Source organism: Coffea arabica, chromosome 3e (genome assembly GCF_036785885.1).
Source record: "Coffea arabica cultivar ET-39 chromosome 3e, Coffea Arabica ET-39 HiFi, whole genome shotgun sequence".
NCBI lineage: Eukaryota > Viridiplantae > Streptophyta > Magnoliopsida > Gentianales > Rubiaceae > Coffea > Coffea arabica.
This window is the reverse complement of record NC_092315.1, coordinates 15,234,976-15,254,598: the sequence shown is the minus strand read 5'-3', so window position 1 is coordinate 15,254,598 and position 19,623 is coordinate 15,234,976. Positions and strand designations below refer to the sequence as shown.

General features: G+C 34.8%; 1 protein-coding gene across 1 annotated transcript; it reads left to right on the top strand.

Moving 5' to 3' along the window:
- The first annotated feature begins 6,480 nt into the window (after positions 1-6,480).
- Positions 6,481-8,860, top strand: LOC113720457 (norfluorocurarine oxidase-like). The gene is made up of 2 exons (XM_072083754.1): positions 6,481-7,401; positions 8,095-8,860. Exons 1-2 carry the CDS (start codon positions 6,481-6,483, stop codon positions 8,704-8,706), a joined length of 1,533 nt encoding a protein of 510 aa, XP_071939855.1. The 3' UTR covers positions 8,707-8,860.
- The last annotated feature ends 10,763 nt before the right edge of the window (positions 8,861-19,623 follow it).

The window sequence follows — 19,623 nt, the reverse complement described above, 5'->3', positions numbered from 1 at the left end:
TGGTATTTTGACAATATCTTGAGCTACAAGCATTGAATTGAGGTGATTCTTAAACCATTTTGATACTGAGAGATAGATATATATTTCGTATGAAGACATTAAAGCCCAGTTCAGTTGTTTTCCTTGTCAAAAAGTCGAAATACAGAAGTTCAACTCTGTTGTCGAAAGCTGAAATAGAGCTCTGACCAGTCTTTGGTATTCTGATCATATCTCGGTCCACAGAGCTCCAAATTAGATGATTCTTGAGGCATTGCAGAGATAACTCAAAGGGCTACAACTTTCTTGTTTTTCACAAGAGTTAGTTCGGCCTCCATCATCATGAAAATAGCAGTTGAATTGGTACCAAATTCACAGAAGTGAATATGCGACTCATGAATACATGGCTCAAGTCGCGTATTCTTGCCTGATTTCTGCAACTTGCTCATCAACTTACCTTACTTTTACACAACTTTCCAGCTCAATTCTAGCTAGCAATTCTGGTTGTATCTGACCAAGAAAAGGGTGGAAAGTTGGAGAGACAACTCATAGGAGTTCAAGAGTAAAAAAATGACAACTTTAACAACTCTTCTTGACCTTGAATTCCTCTATAAATAGAGACCTTTGGAGAACATTTTAGTTAGAGTAGTATACTATAAGTAGTGTAGTTTATCCTCTTGTATTTATAGCTAGATTTGGATGAAGATTGAGGAGCAAAGATGGAGAGGTTGATCTCATGTGACAAGGGTGATATCTCTTCTACTACTTTCTCTTTTGTATTTGATTTCATGTTTAGTTATAATACAAATTTGGATTTGTGTGTTTATCATGTTTAGTTAAAATTTATGCCTAGAGTTATGGATGAACTTTCTATATCTTGTTTGTGATGTTTACTTGGCTATTTGATGATATTATTTCGAGCAAGTTATTTATCACTTTGTTTTTCTAATCATGATTAACTGGCCATTAATTGTGATTATCTAAAGGTGTTAAATTTGCAATGAGAATTGGAATTTAACACTAATTCAAGAAAGTAATAAACCTAGGGAGTACACTCACGAGATTAGAGGTGCACCTATGTGGTTTTAGTGACTTGTTTCATGTAATTTCATAGAAGAAATGAACTTGTAGTTAATTCATAACCACGAGAGTAGGTATGATTTAGTTACAAGCATAGTTGATTCACTACGAGAGTAGGTTTCACATACATTGGAAATTACGCCATAATTAGCCAAGATAATAACATTCATTTAACCGGTAATCTCATTTGCAAGAGTAGTAAGGAATTCCATACCTCTAGGAGTTTTCTAGTGTTATTTTCATTACTTTTATGTTTATGGTAGCCTAGATAATAAAGGAGTTCGAAAAACCATCGGTAATTGAAAATCTTCTCTGTAAGATCAACCCTTAATACCTTATACTCGCTCACGATTCGTATACTTGCGATAAATCGCGTGTGGGGTATTTAGGAAATTATAAATGTAAAACTTGATTGTGGATGAGTTAATTATATACGTATACCCCGCGCACGACAAGTTCTTGGGACTGTTGCCGGGAAAGATTGGGCAATATCGGTGCTAAGAACAACTTTATTAATTTAGACATTTTTACTTGTTTTTCTTGTTTTTGTTGTGTCTAGTGTATTAATTGTTATATTTAGTGTCTTGTTGAGTCTTTATTGTATATTTTTATTTGTTTAGAGTCATCTATTCTTCTTGACTAAACATAAGTTACTTTAAGAACATGTTTAGGGACTCAAGAAGAGTAGAAAATATGGGCGGACAATACATGAAAAGTGAAAGATCGGCAATCGATGGTTACTACGTGCAAAGCTCCATGAATAGAGGTGACCAAGAAATTACCAAAGGTATGTCATTTAAAGATGGTTTAAAGTGCTTATAGGCTAAACTTGATATTATAATGTTAAAAGTTCAAATGGACACCATTATGAATATGCTCGAGCAAAAGAGTAATGTTAATACTTTTAATTCTAATCATGTGATTTGTGACTTGTGTGGAGGATTTCATGCTATTCATACATGTAGACAAGTACAAAATGTGGATTATTATGGTGAATTTGGGCATTACAATCCTTGTTTAGATCAATATGGTGCTAATTGGGATAATTCTTCTATTTACGGTTGGGATAATCAATATACTAATAGTGATTCTTCATGTTTTTTTTATTATCCACCCGAATGTGTCCAATATGAATCAAAATCATCTTGGGAATTAGCAATAGGAAGGTTAGTTAATGCACCTTCACCGTCGGAATTAGAAAGTGAACCATTAGCTAATGATTCTAAGCTATCTTGAGAGTTAGCTTTAGAAAAGCTAACAAATGCAACCTCCTACCGTTTTGATAGGATTGAGGAAAGGTTAGATAAATTAACTTCTCACTTTGGTAGAATACAAGAACAATTACATGTTTTGTGTGAAGTTATTTCCTCTAATGATATGCAAATTGACCCTAGCATGAATGGTGAGATGTTGCATGTGAACGTGGATTGCATTTTGATGATAATGATAAATCTCAATTGTGATTCAATAACAAAATGTCCATTTCACATGATAGTACCTTTGGAGCTAATCTTGAACCTCAAGAGATGAGCCTTAGCGACTCATTTTTCACCACTCTTGAGGAATGTATTGATAGTATAGGTTTTAAAGATATTATTACCCAAGAAAGTCAAGCAGACGTTCCTTTGGTGAGTTCTCAAGTGATACACATTCAAGGTAATATCTATGAATCACTTGAGATAGGTAAACCACTTCCATCTCTCTTATCATTAGAACATGTGGCTTTGGCTATTAAGCCACCTTTTAATTATCCACCACGACCAAAATTGGCGGATTATTCATTAACCAAGCCTACTTGAGAAATGAGGCAAAATAGTCGAGCCAATTTCACCATTTTTCTACTGAATTTTTTTTTAAAAAAAGGCAACTTGAGTTTAAACATTTGATAATGATGAATTTAGTACTTGGCATAGATTTAGACCCCATTTGAGGTTGCAGTACTTTTGGTTAAAAAATACATTTTTATGTGCTAAAAGTACTATTAAGGTATTTTGTAAACATTATCTCATAAAAATAGAAGTAGGGCTTTTGGTGTTAAAAGTACTTTTAGCAAAATATCAAAATTTGGTGCTTTTTTAAGGGGAAAAATCTAACAAAATCTACAAAAAAATCTACAAAGAACATTTGATCATTAAGCAACTAAGGGAAAAAAATCTACAAAAAATGGGAAATATACAAAGGAAGTAGAAGACAATAACAAAAAAGATTCTTGTCAAATTTAAATATCTTGGTGAGGTTAGCTATCAATATTTTGAGTATTTGTTTCTAGCTCCACTTGTTTTTTGTCAATTATTCAAACGTTCAACTATGACGTTCTCTAGTATTGTGGACTTCAAGAACACCAATCTGGAAAGAAGAAGTTGCAGATGCTGACTAGGCTTGCATGCAAACTGTTTGTAGAGTTGGTAGTGGGCGTGAGACGAGTGTTGGTCCTCGTTCCCATAGCAATCTATTTTCCTAAATGGATTTATATGGATCATGTGAATAATTCATGCAAATCCATCAATTCAATTGGGTTGAAATCGTTATCAATCTAAAGTCATTACCCTTCATACAAATCCATTTAAACTTGCTTTGTATGGACTCCATTGTGCCATCTCTATTATGCAGGATTAGTTGGAAGTCATGACCCATGCAGGATGACTTTTTTAAGTTTTTAAGCGAGTCATGCAATCACGGTTATTAAAACCGGACTGGGAAGGAACGGCGAAGGAGATGGATCAACAGGTCACTAATTAAACCAGTGGATTGCTAAATATATTTAAATATTATGTTTCATATTTTTTTGATGTAAGATATATGATGTAAATTGTAATAAACAATGCCGTAGCAAATACTCAGTTAATTTAATTTGCTATAGAACAATTAATTCATATAAGAATCAATAAAAAATAAATTTATTTAGTAATTCACCAAATTTCAAGTGTAAAATTTTATCAATGTTTAGTATAATTATCTAACCACGAGTCTTTTGATTGGTGACCACCACCAAAGCATTAAGGATTGGTGGGATAGGAGGTCAATGGTACAAACCTTACCTCCCACCAATTGCCACATTATGTGAGTTTATTTAAAAAATTCATACGGATGCATAGTGTACCTATCTGGTCCGGTGGTGGTTCAATCCCCTCTAGGTTACCCTTGGGTCCTTTCAGATCCCCCTCCCTCTAGTGTAGAATAGTTTATCGTATCAACAAAAAAAAATGGTGTAATTATCTAGCTTATTTAGGAATTTTAAGTGTAAAAAATATTAAAAATAATATTTATCGTTAAAATGAATTATGTAACATGTTATTTTTGAAATCCATTTGATAACTTATAGAGTTTGGGTTATCATAAATTTTTATTAAAAGATTCCAAATAAATTTATTTTAGAGATATTTAAAAAAAGATAGAATTGACAAAATGTTTATATACTATAAGAAAGCTATTCTATTAACATATGGCAAAGTGACCTAGTGGTAAGTATACTATAGCATATACCAAAGGTCTGAAGTTTGAATCTTAACAAAGCTAACTAAATTTTTTTCCACAAAACCTAGTTCATGGACAAAATCAATCAGATTTCCGGTTTAATACGGGATCATTGACCAATCAATGATCTCTATGTTTAAATAATCTAATTAGAAACCCAGTCCGATCCAATGATCGGTTCACCAGATTGACTAGTTCGATTGCTAGACCGGATCGGATTTAATAACTATGCATGCAATGACCCTAAATTGTACATCTTGACCGAAACAGATATCCATCACTATCTGAAATTAGAAGTTGAAGCACGAAACAAAAAAAATGTGAAGGGAGAAGCAAATAGAGAGCAATTAATGTATCCAAAAGTGAAAACTGCAGCTCGATTGGAAGGTGGACAATATCCTGGTAGGAATGCCAAGTTTTTTTTTATTTTTTATTTTTTACTTTTTTGATTTATCTAATTTGCCTTCAAGACAATTTGTCTACATATGTCCTTAATTTCCTGTTGAAATATAATACTATCCACTTGGGTGTAGGATGCCATCAGTTTATGAGAAGTAAAGGCTGCTTTTTCCACAAGAACTTTCAAAATGTTTGAAGTACCTAAGAATCTTACAAGTCCCGGTCCGATGTGACAGAACCTTACAAGTCAAAGAAATAAAGCAAACGAAAGCGGAAAAAAATATTAATAAAGATTAATAAGACGCCCATATGTTACACGAATCAAACGAACCTAATGTAATATAGGTAAGAGTAAAATAAAGGAAACAATTTGCCCACAAGCTTCAATTGAAGAAAAATCTTTCCTCTTCATTCTGCTCTACGTACAGGGTTATCAATTATGGCATAGCTTTTAGTATAATTGTATTTGACTGCCAGTGGACAGAGTTGTCGAACAACTATGACCAAAGAAAGAGCTAGACAGAAAAATAGCATTCTATCTTTTATATCACAATTAGAACTGAGCACTCATTCTCATACAACAAAAAACACCCTCATGAATGCGAGCACTCATTCTTTTTAGTTAGAAAACATTTTTAATCTTAAACTCACTTTCAATCTGTTTTTGTAAAACCTGACTCGGTAACGAGAAGATTCTGACAGCCTCCAGTCCATATACGGTACATCCAAATTATAACCAAAAAAAATTCTGATAGTCCTGGCCATCTAGATGACTTGGACTTGGAATTTTTAATTCGATGTTCAACTGTCTGGAGTTGCTTACTTTTCTTCTTTCTTTCTCGTGATCCATGTTTCTTTGCCGAACACCAAAAAAAAAAAAAAAAACGTTGTAATAAGTTTCAATTGAATTCCCAGATTGTGATTTCACCCATAACTCAAATAATAATAGCCAAAAAGTTATGCAGCAATTTAAGCCAAATCAATTTAAGTCACGAGGAGCAAGATAAAATGGTATGAAAAAGACTATCAAACTCTTAAATAAACCACATGATCAAAGAAACCTTTCTCATATACAAAGAATTAAGCTCCTCTCCATTAACTGAAAAGGATTTTAATGTATATACAAAAATAAAAATTAAATTGATTAAATTTTACCATTAGATCAAACTTTAAAACTTTTATCGTTATTTTGACCTATTTTGTGCTGTCCAAATATTTTGTTCAAATTTAATAACAAAATGTTCGTAGATAAGTTTGATTTTTAATTGCGTTGATCTACTTGTGAAAATAAAACTATTCGCATAAACATATTACTTTGTAAAAATTTATTTGTACAGATATAAATATATAGAAGATTCAAATATCACTGCTCAAAAAATGAACCACCCGAGGACCGTCAATGGTCGTACTCGTACAACGGTGCCCTAAATGATGTATTGACTTGATCGTCCCCTCTGGTCCTGATTTATTGGATTTTCTATGGTAAAAGAGCTTGAAAAACTAGTATAAAAGCAGAACACCATCACAGCCAAATGCATGCTCACATACCACATGGCTTTGATCAATCTTGATCTTTCATTTTTCTCTATTTTTTCCTCGCTCATATTACTTCTATCCCTTCTCAAATGGTTCCATGCTGCTTCTAAACCCCAGAAAAAGTTACCACCATCTCCACCAAAGCTCCCAATTATTGGCAATCTTCACCAGCTTGGCCAGTTTCCACATCGCTCCCTCCAATCACTGTCAAGAAAATATGGTCCACTCATGCTGCTTGAACTGGGAAGCAAGCCAATGCTGGTTGTCTCTTCCTCTAATTCAGCTTGCCAGATCTTGAAAACCCATGATTTATCCTTTGCAAGCAGGCCTAAATCGGGCATCCCAGATAAACTCTTTTACGGAAGCAAAGACATAGCTTTTGCACCATATGGTGAGTATTGGAGACAACTAAAAAGCATTTCTATGCTTCATCTTTTGAGTAACAAAAGGATTCAGTCTTTTCAACATGTCAGAGAAGAAGAGACGTCACTCATGATCGAGAAGATCAGCCGAATGTGTTCTTCCTCAGCTGTAAACTTAAGTGACATGTTTTTAATTCTCACAAATGATATAATCTGTAGGGTTGCCTTGGGGAGGAAGTATAGCGAGGAAGAAAATGGGAGGAAAAGTATGGAGAATTTGAAGGTGTTTGGTGAGTTACTGGGTATTTTTGATGTAGGAAACTATATTCCTTCGCTTGCATGGGTTAATCGCTTCAATGGTTTAGATTCTAAAGTGAAGAAAACAGTTAAACAGATTGACGGATTTCTTGAGGGTGTGATAGAAGAGCACATGAATAAGAGGAAAGGAAAGGCTGAAAGTGACTCTACTGCTGAGGCAAGATGCCAAGACTTTGTAGATATCTTGATTGAGATTAATGAGGAAAAGACTATGGGCTTTGCTCTTGAACGAGATGCTATGAAAGCTATCATCCTGGTAAATTTCTCTCTCCATCTCTTTGTATTGGTAGTAAATCTTTGGGATTGAGGCAATGGTTGATTTTGGTGTAGTTGCATACGGTCGTTTTATTCTTACTTTTTAAATTTGGTATACACTTATATCTCACTAAATTGGCGTACGCAAGTGATATTTATATAAGTTATATTAGTATAAATCAAATTACCTAAGAAATCAATAGTTGTACAACATATAAATCACAATCGAACTTGTGTCAAATTCTAAATCTTTTACCTGTTTTAACCACTCAAACATATAAATATTTAAGTGTGTTGAGTTAAGCCTTATGAAGCCTGGATTAATAAAGGCCAATTGATACCCCTAGTCATAAGACTCATAACCTTCAAGAGTTCTGAAGGTTGTGAAGGTTGTGAATGGAGCAATATTGGCTTTTGTCAGTTGAGATTTGGCAAACCTAAACTCAATCCATTTAAATATCTATATATACATTAGAACCATAAAAGCTCACAAACCTTAGGCTCTTTATTGGACTATGAGCCAGCCCAAGCTAGCTGATATTTATTGATTTTTAAAATCATTTCAGTGATAATGTTTGATTACTACATGGTTTTGAATAAAGTTGGATTGGTACATAATAGAAATAAAGGCTTATTGTCATTGTATAATCGAAACATGTTCTAATGCAACACTTTCGTTGATTCCATTATTTAGGATGTCTTTGGTGCTGGATCTGATACAACACATTCAGTTATGGATTGGGGAATGTCAGAACTTCTAAAGAACCCCAAAGTCTTGCACAAATTGCAGGCTGAGGTAAGAGATGTGACTCAAGGAAAGCCAGAAATAACTCGAGCTGATATGGAGAAAATGCAGTACTTAAAAGCAGTGATTAAAGAAACTCTGCGACTTCATACTCCAGTTCCATTACTGGGTCCTAAAGAATCGAATCAAGACGTCAAAGTAATGGGGTATGATGTACCAAAGAACACGCAGGTACTTGTGAATGCTTGGGCAATTGCAAGAGATCCGTTGTTATGGGAGAACCCGGAGGAATTTCGACCTGAGAGGTTTTTGGGTTCGAGTGTAGATTTTCATGGTTTGAACTTTGAGTTAATTCCGTTTGGTGCTGGACGAAGAGTTTGCCCGGGTGTCAACTTCGCCATGTCAGTAACTGAACTTGCATTGGCAAAACTGGTCAACACATTTAACTTTACATCACCTGATGGAATCAATCCAAACGAGTTGGACATGACCGAATCATTTGGTATCACAGTCCACAGGAAATTTCCTCTGCATGCCATTGCCACACCATATTCTTCCTAATGTCTTTGTTTATGATGTAACTATAGTGATGGGTTATTGTAAACTATGCCCTGAGGATACGGAATAAGGGGTGGCGTTATCTTGTTTGCAAGATGTAACTATAGTTAATAATGCTAGTTAAGTTATATACAATTTACTGACAATGTTGGAATTTCGCAGTGGCTTAGTCCCTCTTTTTGGTGTGATTATCATGGGTTCAGCCATATATTTATCGTTATTATATAGTGATATAAATTTACCATTCTTATAGTAATGCATTGATCTAAGTTACCATTGGCGTCGGCCTAGTGATTACGGGATGGCTCTTTGAATTCTCTTCGCTATCAGATTTAAGACTTAAATTTTGTGCGTAACAATTGAGATTGAAAGGGCATGGGAAGGAGTAAGAAGGTATTTTAAAAAAAAATGTTAATCCAAGTTAAAAAAAATGTTAATCCAAGTTAAAGCCGCTGCTGGTTCTATTGCAACATCATTAGATGGAGCCAAGAACGTTGCGATGGTTGTTCAAGCTTTGTGTTTGTTACCACTCGATGTTTAGGACTTATGAACAAATCATTACTGATTACCCTTACCATTTACGAAAAAGATGGACACCTAGCTGGGGGATATACATGATTATTGGCAAGAATTACAGTTCAATGAGCTTCAGGATAATACGTACATTTAATAGGAGACCACAAATGACGATTAATGCATCAGGCAAAGGTTCAACACCAACCCACTATTTTCTTCCTTGAAGAACTGAAGTCCAGGTCTTGTGCATAGTTAGAGAAATTTCTAAAATTATGATGAATTTTAAAAAATTTCTACAAAGGGGGCATTTTGAGTATACAATTCCGTCCAAGGGGTCTTCGCATTCAACAAATGCGAGCTCAGGAGTTCGCATTTGCTGAATGCGAAGTCCCCTTGAATTTTCGACCCACAGAATCCAAAAAAAAAAAGAAAAAAGAAAACCAGACCTCGCATTTAAAAAATGCGAGGTCACTTACCTCGCATCTATTAAATGCTACCTGGACAATCGCATCTGTTCAGCATCTTCTTCCGTCACTGGACAATAGCATCAGAAAGCTTAACTTATTCACTGAAAGCGGGCTGTAGCTTCAACATTTTCCGGTCTCCATTTTGCAGCTTTCTGGGGCTTCAACTTTCTAGCGAGAGCTTCCAAAATGACCAGAGTTGGACTCCCTCCCTCCAACGGCTGCACTCTTGATGAATGCTGCTACTTCCGAGGATTTCAATGACGGATTTGGGATGCAATTTCCCTTCAATTTGTATTTCCCAATTTTGTTGTTTCTTTGGGTTTTTTGGTTAAATGAGTCAAAGAGAGGACTGAGGTTGAAGGAGCTGGGTTTTCATGTTTCACCGACAGACAAAGGACCTCGCATTTGAGAAATGCGAGGTCTATTTAAAAAAAAAAATGCTACCTGGCTTTTTGTTAGCTCGCATTTGCTGAATGCGAACTAAGCTAGCTCGCATTCAGCAAATGCGAACCACCTCATTTTAGAAATCACCCCATAAATAGTCTCTGTTGTAGAAAAACTTTTTTTTTTCATAATAATTTAAGAATTTCCTCTGCATAGTTATGAGATTAAGATCATATTGTTCTGGCATTCCCAGTCTAAGAACAGCTGAACTTTGGTTAGCTCACCTTCAAAGTAGCCTATGAGTCCCAATCCTTCACAAATCAGATCCAAAACCCTCAAGAGAAACTTCCGTGCTTCAAAAAAGGTTGTATGAATTGTGGTGCTAATCATTGTAAGGGAATTCCTGACTTCATTCTTATTTAACTAAGTTAGGTCATGCGTAGAGGCTTTACCGATATCTGGTAGGCTTTTCGGGCAAAGATTGAATATGATCCTCCACAGGATGGCAACTGTGTGACGTTATCACTCCAGTAGTGAAAATCTTCTTTGTGATAATTTAGAGTGCTTGAGAAGATTCTGCAGATTTGGCTGATGTCGCTGTCGTTGGAGTAAAAGCCTGGCAGCCTAAAGAATTCCTGGATAACATTCATTGTCTCCTCCATTAAGCCTTCAGAAACTCCATGATTAATGACCTGAACTAATAGCATTTACTTATGAGTAGCAAGATTGATAATGCGTTCCAAATGATGGTCTTAGACAATCATCATCAAGGATTATGTTTAATTTTTCAGTTCAAACATAACCAGTACTATGAACCTGAAAGAATCCAAATTCTTGGCTTGCTTTCATAATCGGCTCAATGACTTCAGCTTGTTTAAGCCTGCAGCTTCCTCAAGGTCAATGGTTGGAATGTTGATAGGGTGCAAAATTGTTATTCAATTTATAATTATTTTTCCCTTGATTTTAGCTAAATATTGTATTAATTGATTGATTCTACTTATATTTGGTATTTGGTGCTAATTGTAGGGAGGTGGAACAAAAAGTGATAAAAGATGTGATTTTTGAAAAATTACTTTCAAGTCTAGAAGACTCGGGAATTTATCGCGCACGGAGATTTCCTAGTTTGAGTTAAATATGGACATCTTTGGTGGAATTTGGAAGACTTTAATTATCTTTTTTAGTTGTAGAGTTGAATTAGGAAACATGAGTTATTATTATTTTTATTTCTTTTTTTCTAATTAGGCAATAGGCCTTTATTATGAGTAGTAGACGTGAAGTAGGAAACAAAGAATAAGGGAAGCCCAATTCCCGTTTGATTGGTACTTCGTAGGGTAGAAACAATAAAAAAAAGGGTCATGACTCTTTTGCTAGAGAGGAGAAGAACGGCCGCTTGGCCTTTCTATTCGTCTTTCCTTGAGTTTTCTTCTTTCGCCGAACATTCACGCAATTTTCGTCAACGGAATTGTTTGGGTTGTTCTCAATAGAGAGTAGCTAAATTTCTTTTTCTAGTCGAAAGTCAACTTGGAGACTCGGTTCCAAACATCTATGAGATCGAATTATTTTACTTATTTCTTTTATTCATTGGTATTCGTACTTTTTCTGATTTAACTTCTTATGATTGTTGTGTTATTTGAATGTTAAGGGTCCGACATTCGAATTAACCTAATAATCTACTATTAGATTAACGGGTGGAATCCGTAATTATTTGATTGGTTAATGCCAGTGGCGATTTGCATGATTGGTCCTATGTTAGGAAAACATATGATCTAATTTAAGTAGCGTGTTTGTTGGTCAGGGTTGGGTTTTCTAATTCTTAATGCAATCAAGGAATTAAATCCTACTGTCGTACCTAGAATTGTTTCTTAGTTAGAGAAAGAGTCAATGGTTGTACCTTGCCTATCAACAAAGTAAGGAAAAGTTGGTTGTCAGAGTTTGTTGATAGCTATAACCAATCTATTAATGAGTAATTGAATTATCTTTCCATCGATGATCAGTTGAATGGACTATGTCTGAAAAGTTGCACCTTTAACTAGAATCGTATCTACTGTTGATTAACTCCTATTTATTTCCGTTAGTTGTTATATTAGGCGGTTAATTAAGTTATTTTTATATTTTCTAAAATTCCCCCTATTCGGGACTTTAGAAGAAACGAATTATCCCCAATCCCTGTGGATTCGAGCCTACTCACTGTCATATATAAAAATTTGTATTTATCTTGTGTAGGTAATTATTATTGCATAAGATCGACACCCGTCAATTTTTGGCGCTGTTGCCGGGATCTGGTACGTAATTAATTTGTTTCTTTTGGAGTTCATCTTATTTTTATTCTTGTTTTTCTCTTATTTTTATTTTTTTTACTAGTTTATGACTGCTAACATTTAATATTTTTGTGATAGATTGGACTTTATTCTTAGAAGGAGTAATGAGACTCCAGTATTTTCTAATAATCAATATTTAGATACACTGACCTTTTTTGGAGAAAGATTGGCTGTTGCAACTTGTGGATTCTGTTATGCCTCAAATCATTCAATTGATAGGTGCCCCATATTTCAAGATGGCCTAAATGCCCTAATTGATACTTTTGGAGATTTTTCACCCCGATTTCAAACGTTGCATGACCCTTATTCAAATGAATATGATCAAGGATGGCAAGATAATTTCAATTTTAATTATGCGACAAGGCCAATGGATTTTCAACAGCAAGAGTCTCAAGAACCATCATCTACGCCAGGTATGTCTCTTGAAGAAATGATTGAATCACTAGCTACTAACACATGTCGATTTCATCAAAAGACACAAATGAACATTCACAACCTGGTGGATCGAGTGCGTTTATTGACTTCAAGAATAATGCGATTGGCTTCTCAAATGTGTGAAGAATTGTCCTCACATACTATTATCGATCTTGAGAAAGATGAGAGTGCAATTATTCTAACATGTGATGAGGAGCTGCAAGAGTCCCTAGGAGAAGGATCTACAGATGTAGTTGAAAAGGAAGTTGAGAATGAAAAAATAAAACCCCAATCTCTAATTGTTCGAGTGGATGAATTCAGTAAACAATTCTCAAATATGGTGACATCTTCTCCATTCTCTAGCCAACATTACCCTGTCTTTTATTCTATAATTTCTGCTAGTGTGATAAATTTTGTTATATCAGAAATTTTTGAGTTTCATGGCAGGAATAAGTTAGGAGTTGATATGGTCAAATATCTTGAACTGATAAGTGCTCGTGATGGAGAAGTAAGTGAAGAGTTAAGGTCACTGTTTAACTGTTTGGTGCTAGCTACTAGTCAATGGAAGAAAGCAACTAGTATGCTTAAAGATCATTCTATTTACGAGGGTTACCAGGATTACATAGAGGATGAAACATTGAAACGAGCTATAAGATTTTATCCTTCGTGAACAAGCATAGCAATGTCTAGCCAAAGACATTAAAGAAAGGCGCTTATTGGGAGGCAACCCAATTCAATTTTTAGTTTATTTTTATTATTAGTTTCATTATATTTATCTTATGTTTTTCATATTTGGTGTGTTTAATTTTCATTTTTGATGTTTCAATGGTTAGAAGACTTCCTCCCGACAGGACGTGCCCGTGCGTAGAGGGCTCATGGTAATGCGATAATAATCCGCTCCACCATCAAAAACGTTTACACCATTATGTCGTGCCCACGGCTACTCGCCTGGAGAGCTCACGTTTCGAGTTTGAAGGCCGACAAGGCAACATGACACGCACGCGCCTAGAGGGCACGTTGTAACTTGTAATTAGTCAACTTTATCATCAGAAGAGTTTCAACCAATAAAACATGCCCACGTCTTGTTCCAACAAGGGGGAAGTAAAAAAAAACAGAGAGACAAAAACATTTTTTTTCTTTCTTTCTTTCCTTTTCTTTTTCCTTTTCTCTTTCCTTTCTTTCTCTCTTCTTTTTTTTCCTCTCTTCTTTCTTTCTATCTTTCTTCCCTTTCCATTTTCTTTGCCATAGCTGTCCATCTTTCTTCACCATCGACTATTTTGTCCCAAGAAAGGTCACCGTTGCTATTGGAGCAATTTCATCCCCCTCCAATTTGCTTCACCGTCAGCAATTGTAGCCCCTAAAATTTGTCGGCCGAATTGGTGCACCACTAAAGGAGATTTCTCACTTGCATGTACAAGTCCATCAAATGGATGGTCGGTTGGCCAATGTCGAGCTTCACATGTCTTTTGGCTCTCACCTATAGCTATGCTACAACACCCCCTAATGATCAGGAAAGTTTCATTGCTCCCTTCCTCTACTTTTATTTTTTTATTTCTTACATTAGGAACAATGTAAGATGTATGTGTGGGGGGTAGTATATGATAGTATATTAGAAAATTATAAGTGTAGGCATTTTTGTTGGAATTTTTGTTCAACTTTGTCGAATTTTATCCAATTTTTGCCATTTCTTGCATATTTTTGTGGTTATTCCTGATTAACAATGGCTAGATATTTCAAAATTTTCTATTACTAAGGTTTTATGTGGTAATGTATCAAGTATGGCATGGTTAAGTCTAAGCATGTCTCTCTGGTGAATATTTGAGATTTGTGACTTTTACCATTTTTGATTAACTTTTCTAGGTATTGTAAATATTTGTCTGTCATTTTTCATGTAAATTGGTTCAACTATTAATCTTAGTTCTCCATGTTTGGGAGATGAAGCGGACTTGTGATCTTTAATTTTATTTTGTCGCTAATCTGTGAATCATATTTGGTCATACTCCGCTGGTTATCGTTGCCTATTAATTGGTGGTTTTCACCAAAAGTGTCGACTTTCGCGTCAAAAAGTGGTGATAGTTATGAGTATGTGGTCATTAAGCGATGAGAGTTGAGTAACCAGGCTCCTTCATTTAGTAGATGTCGGAGTTTGCGTCAAAAGGTTTGAATGGCTAAGGACTAAGTTTTTTCTCTCGAATTAAAAAAAAAAAACTCAAGTGTGGAGATATTTTAGAAAAGAAAAAAATGTGCTAATAGTGAAAAATGTGAAAGTGTATTTTGTTTAATAGTCGAACCATTTGCTAACAAATTCTAGTTGAATATTTTATATCCTTAGATTGGTTAGTCAGAAATTGGGAGAGTCTTTTGGTTATAAAAGCTAACCAAAGAGATATCTTGGAGACTAACCACTAGTGCTTGACATGTGTTTTAATTGTATCTTGGCAATGGGTAATTTGAGTGATAACCATTATTTGAACTTGTTTGTTTGATTTGTTGTTTTTCAAATTTGAGGACAAGCATGATCTAGGTGTGAGGGGAATTGATAAGGTGCAAAACTGTTATTCAATTTATAATTATTGTCCCCTTGATTTAGCTAAATATTGTATTAATTGATTGATTCTAGTTATGTTTTGTATTTGGTGCTAATTGTAGGAAAGTGGAGCAAAAAGTGATAAAAGAGGTGATTTTTCAAAAATTACTTTCAAGTCCAGAAGACTCAGAAATTTATCACGCACGGAGATTTTCTAGTTCGAGTTAAATAAGGATATCTTCAACTAGGAAGTTCTATATGCTTTTTATTCTAAGTCTTTTATTTTTCAATATTGAAGTATTGTTTACTCTTATAGGTATGATGAACTAATTTATATTTAGCATTAGGGTTTTATGATGGAGTTTTGATTATTTATCTTAGTTAATTTCTTAACTTTTGCCTTGATTTATTTATTTTGATTTAATTATATATTTGTGATTGGCCACCATGGACATCTTTTTTGGAGTGTATTGAATTGAAAAGCGATGTACAACCATGCACTACATAAATAAACTTACTTAACCTAATCATGACACTAGATTAGAGTTTGTATGATGTAACTATATCACCTAAGATCTTAAAGAGTTTAATTAAATACACATGATATCGAGAGAGATGTGAGATTTAATAGGCAAAACTTAGATGTATTGATACATAATTTAAGGTACTTGCATGTGATACATTCTTGCCATATTAAGAAATTAACTGGTTAATTAACTCAAACTCTAGATCAAAATTTGAAACCCTAGTCTTTTGCCATTTGTTTTCTCCCTACCTTGCATACTCAATATTTCCTTTCGACCATCCATCAATATTGAGTTTCAACACCCCCCACTGCGGGATTGCCAAAAAAAATCCTGACGTTAAATGATCCAATCATTGCTCAACTAGTTCCAAAAAACAATGCCAAGACATAATATTGTGAAATTCCCTGAACTTAATCCAATACGCAGACCTCAAATCACTAAAAATCGCTCGACACACCGAATGAAAATCCACAAGAATTCCTTGGTAGAAAGCTATATTCCTTGCCTTCCATAAATTCCAGCAGACAAAAATAGGCAAAAGACGAAAGATAAATTTTAATCTTTTGGACTTGGCTGGTTTATACCACCAATTAGCCAAGACCACACGCAAATGATCTCCAGCATAACGAATTCCACAAGGCGATCCAAAAAACTTCCACATGACCATCACCAGCTCCCCTTCCAAAAACAATTGTTGTACCGTTTCAGCTTCAGAGTCCACGCAGCAAAAACATTTGGATGGCATATGAAACTAAAACTTAGTCAGCACATCATCCAAATGCAACCCACCCCTGATCAATCGCAACATAAAAAATGAAATTTTCAATGGCACCTGCGTATGCCAACATTGTTTAGACATGAATGAAGAATACAAAGCATCCTGTATCTCCCGGAAAGCAGAGAATAAAGAGAACCTGCCCGATGTAGATACAACCCAAGTCATGGCATCTGGAACATCCCTTGAAGGAACAGCCATACCCGCAATTTCTTGAACAACCTCCACTGGCAGCAGTTGACCCAACAAGATTATATTCCACTCACCATTGTCAATAACATCTTTGAAAGACAGATTTCCTTGCACCTTTAGGAGATCATATATTTACCGTTCTTATATAGTGATATAAATTTACCATTCTCATAGTAATGCATTGATCCAAGTTATCATTGGCGTCTGCCTAGTGATTAGGGGAAGGCTCATTGAATTCTCTTCGCTATCAGATTCAAGATTTAAATTTTGTACACAACAATTGAGATTGAAAGGGCATGGGAAGGAGTAGGAAGGTATTTAGAAAAAAATGTTGATCCAAGTTAACTTTATGACTTATTCAACATTGGTACCGAGAAAATTAACAGAGCAAGGTTGATCTTTAGAACATTTAATTGAAAAACATGCATATTTCACATCAGAGTTACTCCTATTGTATTTTATTTCGAGACAAATGACATACAAACACCATGATCATTCCACTGCATTCTTAAGCATCCTAGAGCATTTAGAGCATTCCTAATATCTTGCCCAAGGTAGCTAGGAGCTACGGAACTCTTTGTATGTGAAAGCTCTATAAAGTATAAATAGGAGGATTTCCTTTGTCAGTCAAAGCCGTTGCAGGTTCTATTGCGACATCATTAGATGGAGCCAAGAACATTGCGATGGTTGTTCAAGCTTTTGTGTTTGTTACCACTCGATGTTTAGAACTAATGAACAAATCATTACTAATTACCCGTATCATTTACGAAAAAGATGGATACCTAGCAAGGGGTATACATGATTGTTGGCAAGAATTATAGTTCAATGAGCTTCAGGATAATACGTACATTTAATAGGAGACCACAAATGATGATTAATGCATCAAGCAAAAGTTCAACACCAACCCCACTGTTTTCTTCCCTGAAGAACTGAAGTCCAAGTATTGTGCCTGATGAAGCATAGTTATGAGATTAAGATCATAGTGTTTTGGCATTCCCAGTCTAAGAACAGCTGAACTTTGATTAGCTCATCTTCAAAGTAGCCTATGAGTCCCAAACTCCCAATCCTCCACAAATCAGATCCAAAATCCTCAAGAGAAACTTCCGTGCTTCAACACATTATGTACTTATGACATCCCTAAAAAAAGGTTGTATGAATTGTGGTGCTAATCATTGTAACGGAATTCCTAACTTTATTCTTATTTAAATAAGTTGGGTCATATGTAGAGGCTTTACCGGTATCTGGTAGGCTTTTCGGGCAATGATTGAATACTATCCTCCACAGGATGGCAATTGTGTGTGACGTTATCACTCCAGTAGTAAAAATCTTCTTTGTGATAATTTAAAGTGCTTGAGAAGATTCTGCAGATTTGGCTGATGTCGCTGTCGTTGGAGTAAAAGCCTAGTAGCCTAAAGAACTCCTGGATAACATTCATTGTCTCCTCCATTAAGCCTTCAGAAACTCCATGATTAATGACCTGAACTGACAGCATTTACTTATGAGTAGCAAGATTGATAATGCGTTCCAAATAATGGTCTTAGACAATCATCATCAAGGATTATGTTTAGTTTTTCAGTTCAAACATAACTAGTACTATGAACCTGAAAGAATCCAAATTCTTGGCTTGCTTTCATAACTGCTCAATGACTTCAGCTTGTTCAAGCCTGCAACTTCCTCAAGGTCAATGGTTGGAATGTTTTGTAAGACTTGCCTCCTTTGGTAATTATGACCCACATGATTGATTTTAAAGTGTTGATATTTTAATTAATTGATTGATATTTTGTTAATAATTAATTAGTATCTCTCATTAAATAATGATTGGTGATTGATATTCTAATTAATTGATTGACATTTTATCAATAATTAATTAGTATCTTTCATTTGTTAATGATTGATTGATATCTACTGTTAATTGATGTCTTATTCAATCTATTAATCAATCAAATTAATCAATTAGTCAGAAAATATTATTTCAGTTACAAATTTTGACAAGATTTCCTTGATGGAAGGAAATCCTAGGGATTTTTGTATTTACCAATAAGGGTCCCTAACCTAACCTACAAAAAGCCTGTGGCATTTCATCAGTTGTACACTTTTTGGTTAGGTATTAGTTAGAAGATCCTTACTCTAAATTCTCTTTCTACTTTTCTCTTCTTCTACACATCTACATTGTTTCTTTGTCCACATAGACAAGAATAAGGCAAGAAGTCAAGGGAGTTGTAAGGATTAAACTCTGTTCAACAATAATGACTGGAGGTAAATCATTTAAATTTCCACTGCTTAGTATAATTTATTTGTAATTATTTGATTTGCATGTCTTTGTAGTATGGAATATGCTTCCCTGGTCTCCATTCTGGAGGAAAGACATGTTTCAGGCGCGGCTTTTGGCACATTGGTCAAGTTTGACATAAGCACATCCATCTGTAATTGCTTGGTTTGCAAATGCACGTATGGATTTCAATGTACAATTAGGTGAAGCTATAAATAGAACTTCATTAATGAAAAATTTTTCCCATTCAGTTTTAAGTTTGCAAGTTGATTTATATTACAGAACTTTAATGATTGAGAGAAATTTATCACGGTTCATATCAATTGCTTAGCAAATCTAGCAATTGGTTTTTGATCAATGAAATATCATCAATTGGACAAATATGGATCTCAAGTTTTATTTGGATTTCATTTAATGTGGAATTAGTAGGTTACATAGATCTTATTTGAAATATTTTCATTGGTTAAAGATTAACTATTAGGTTTGCCAAATAGTTGGTTTGGAATGTGATAAACTTTTTCATTAACTAAG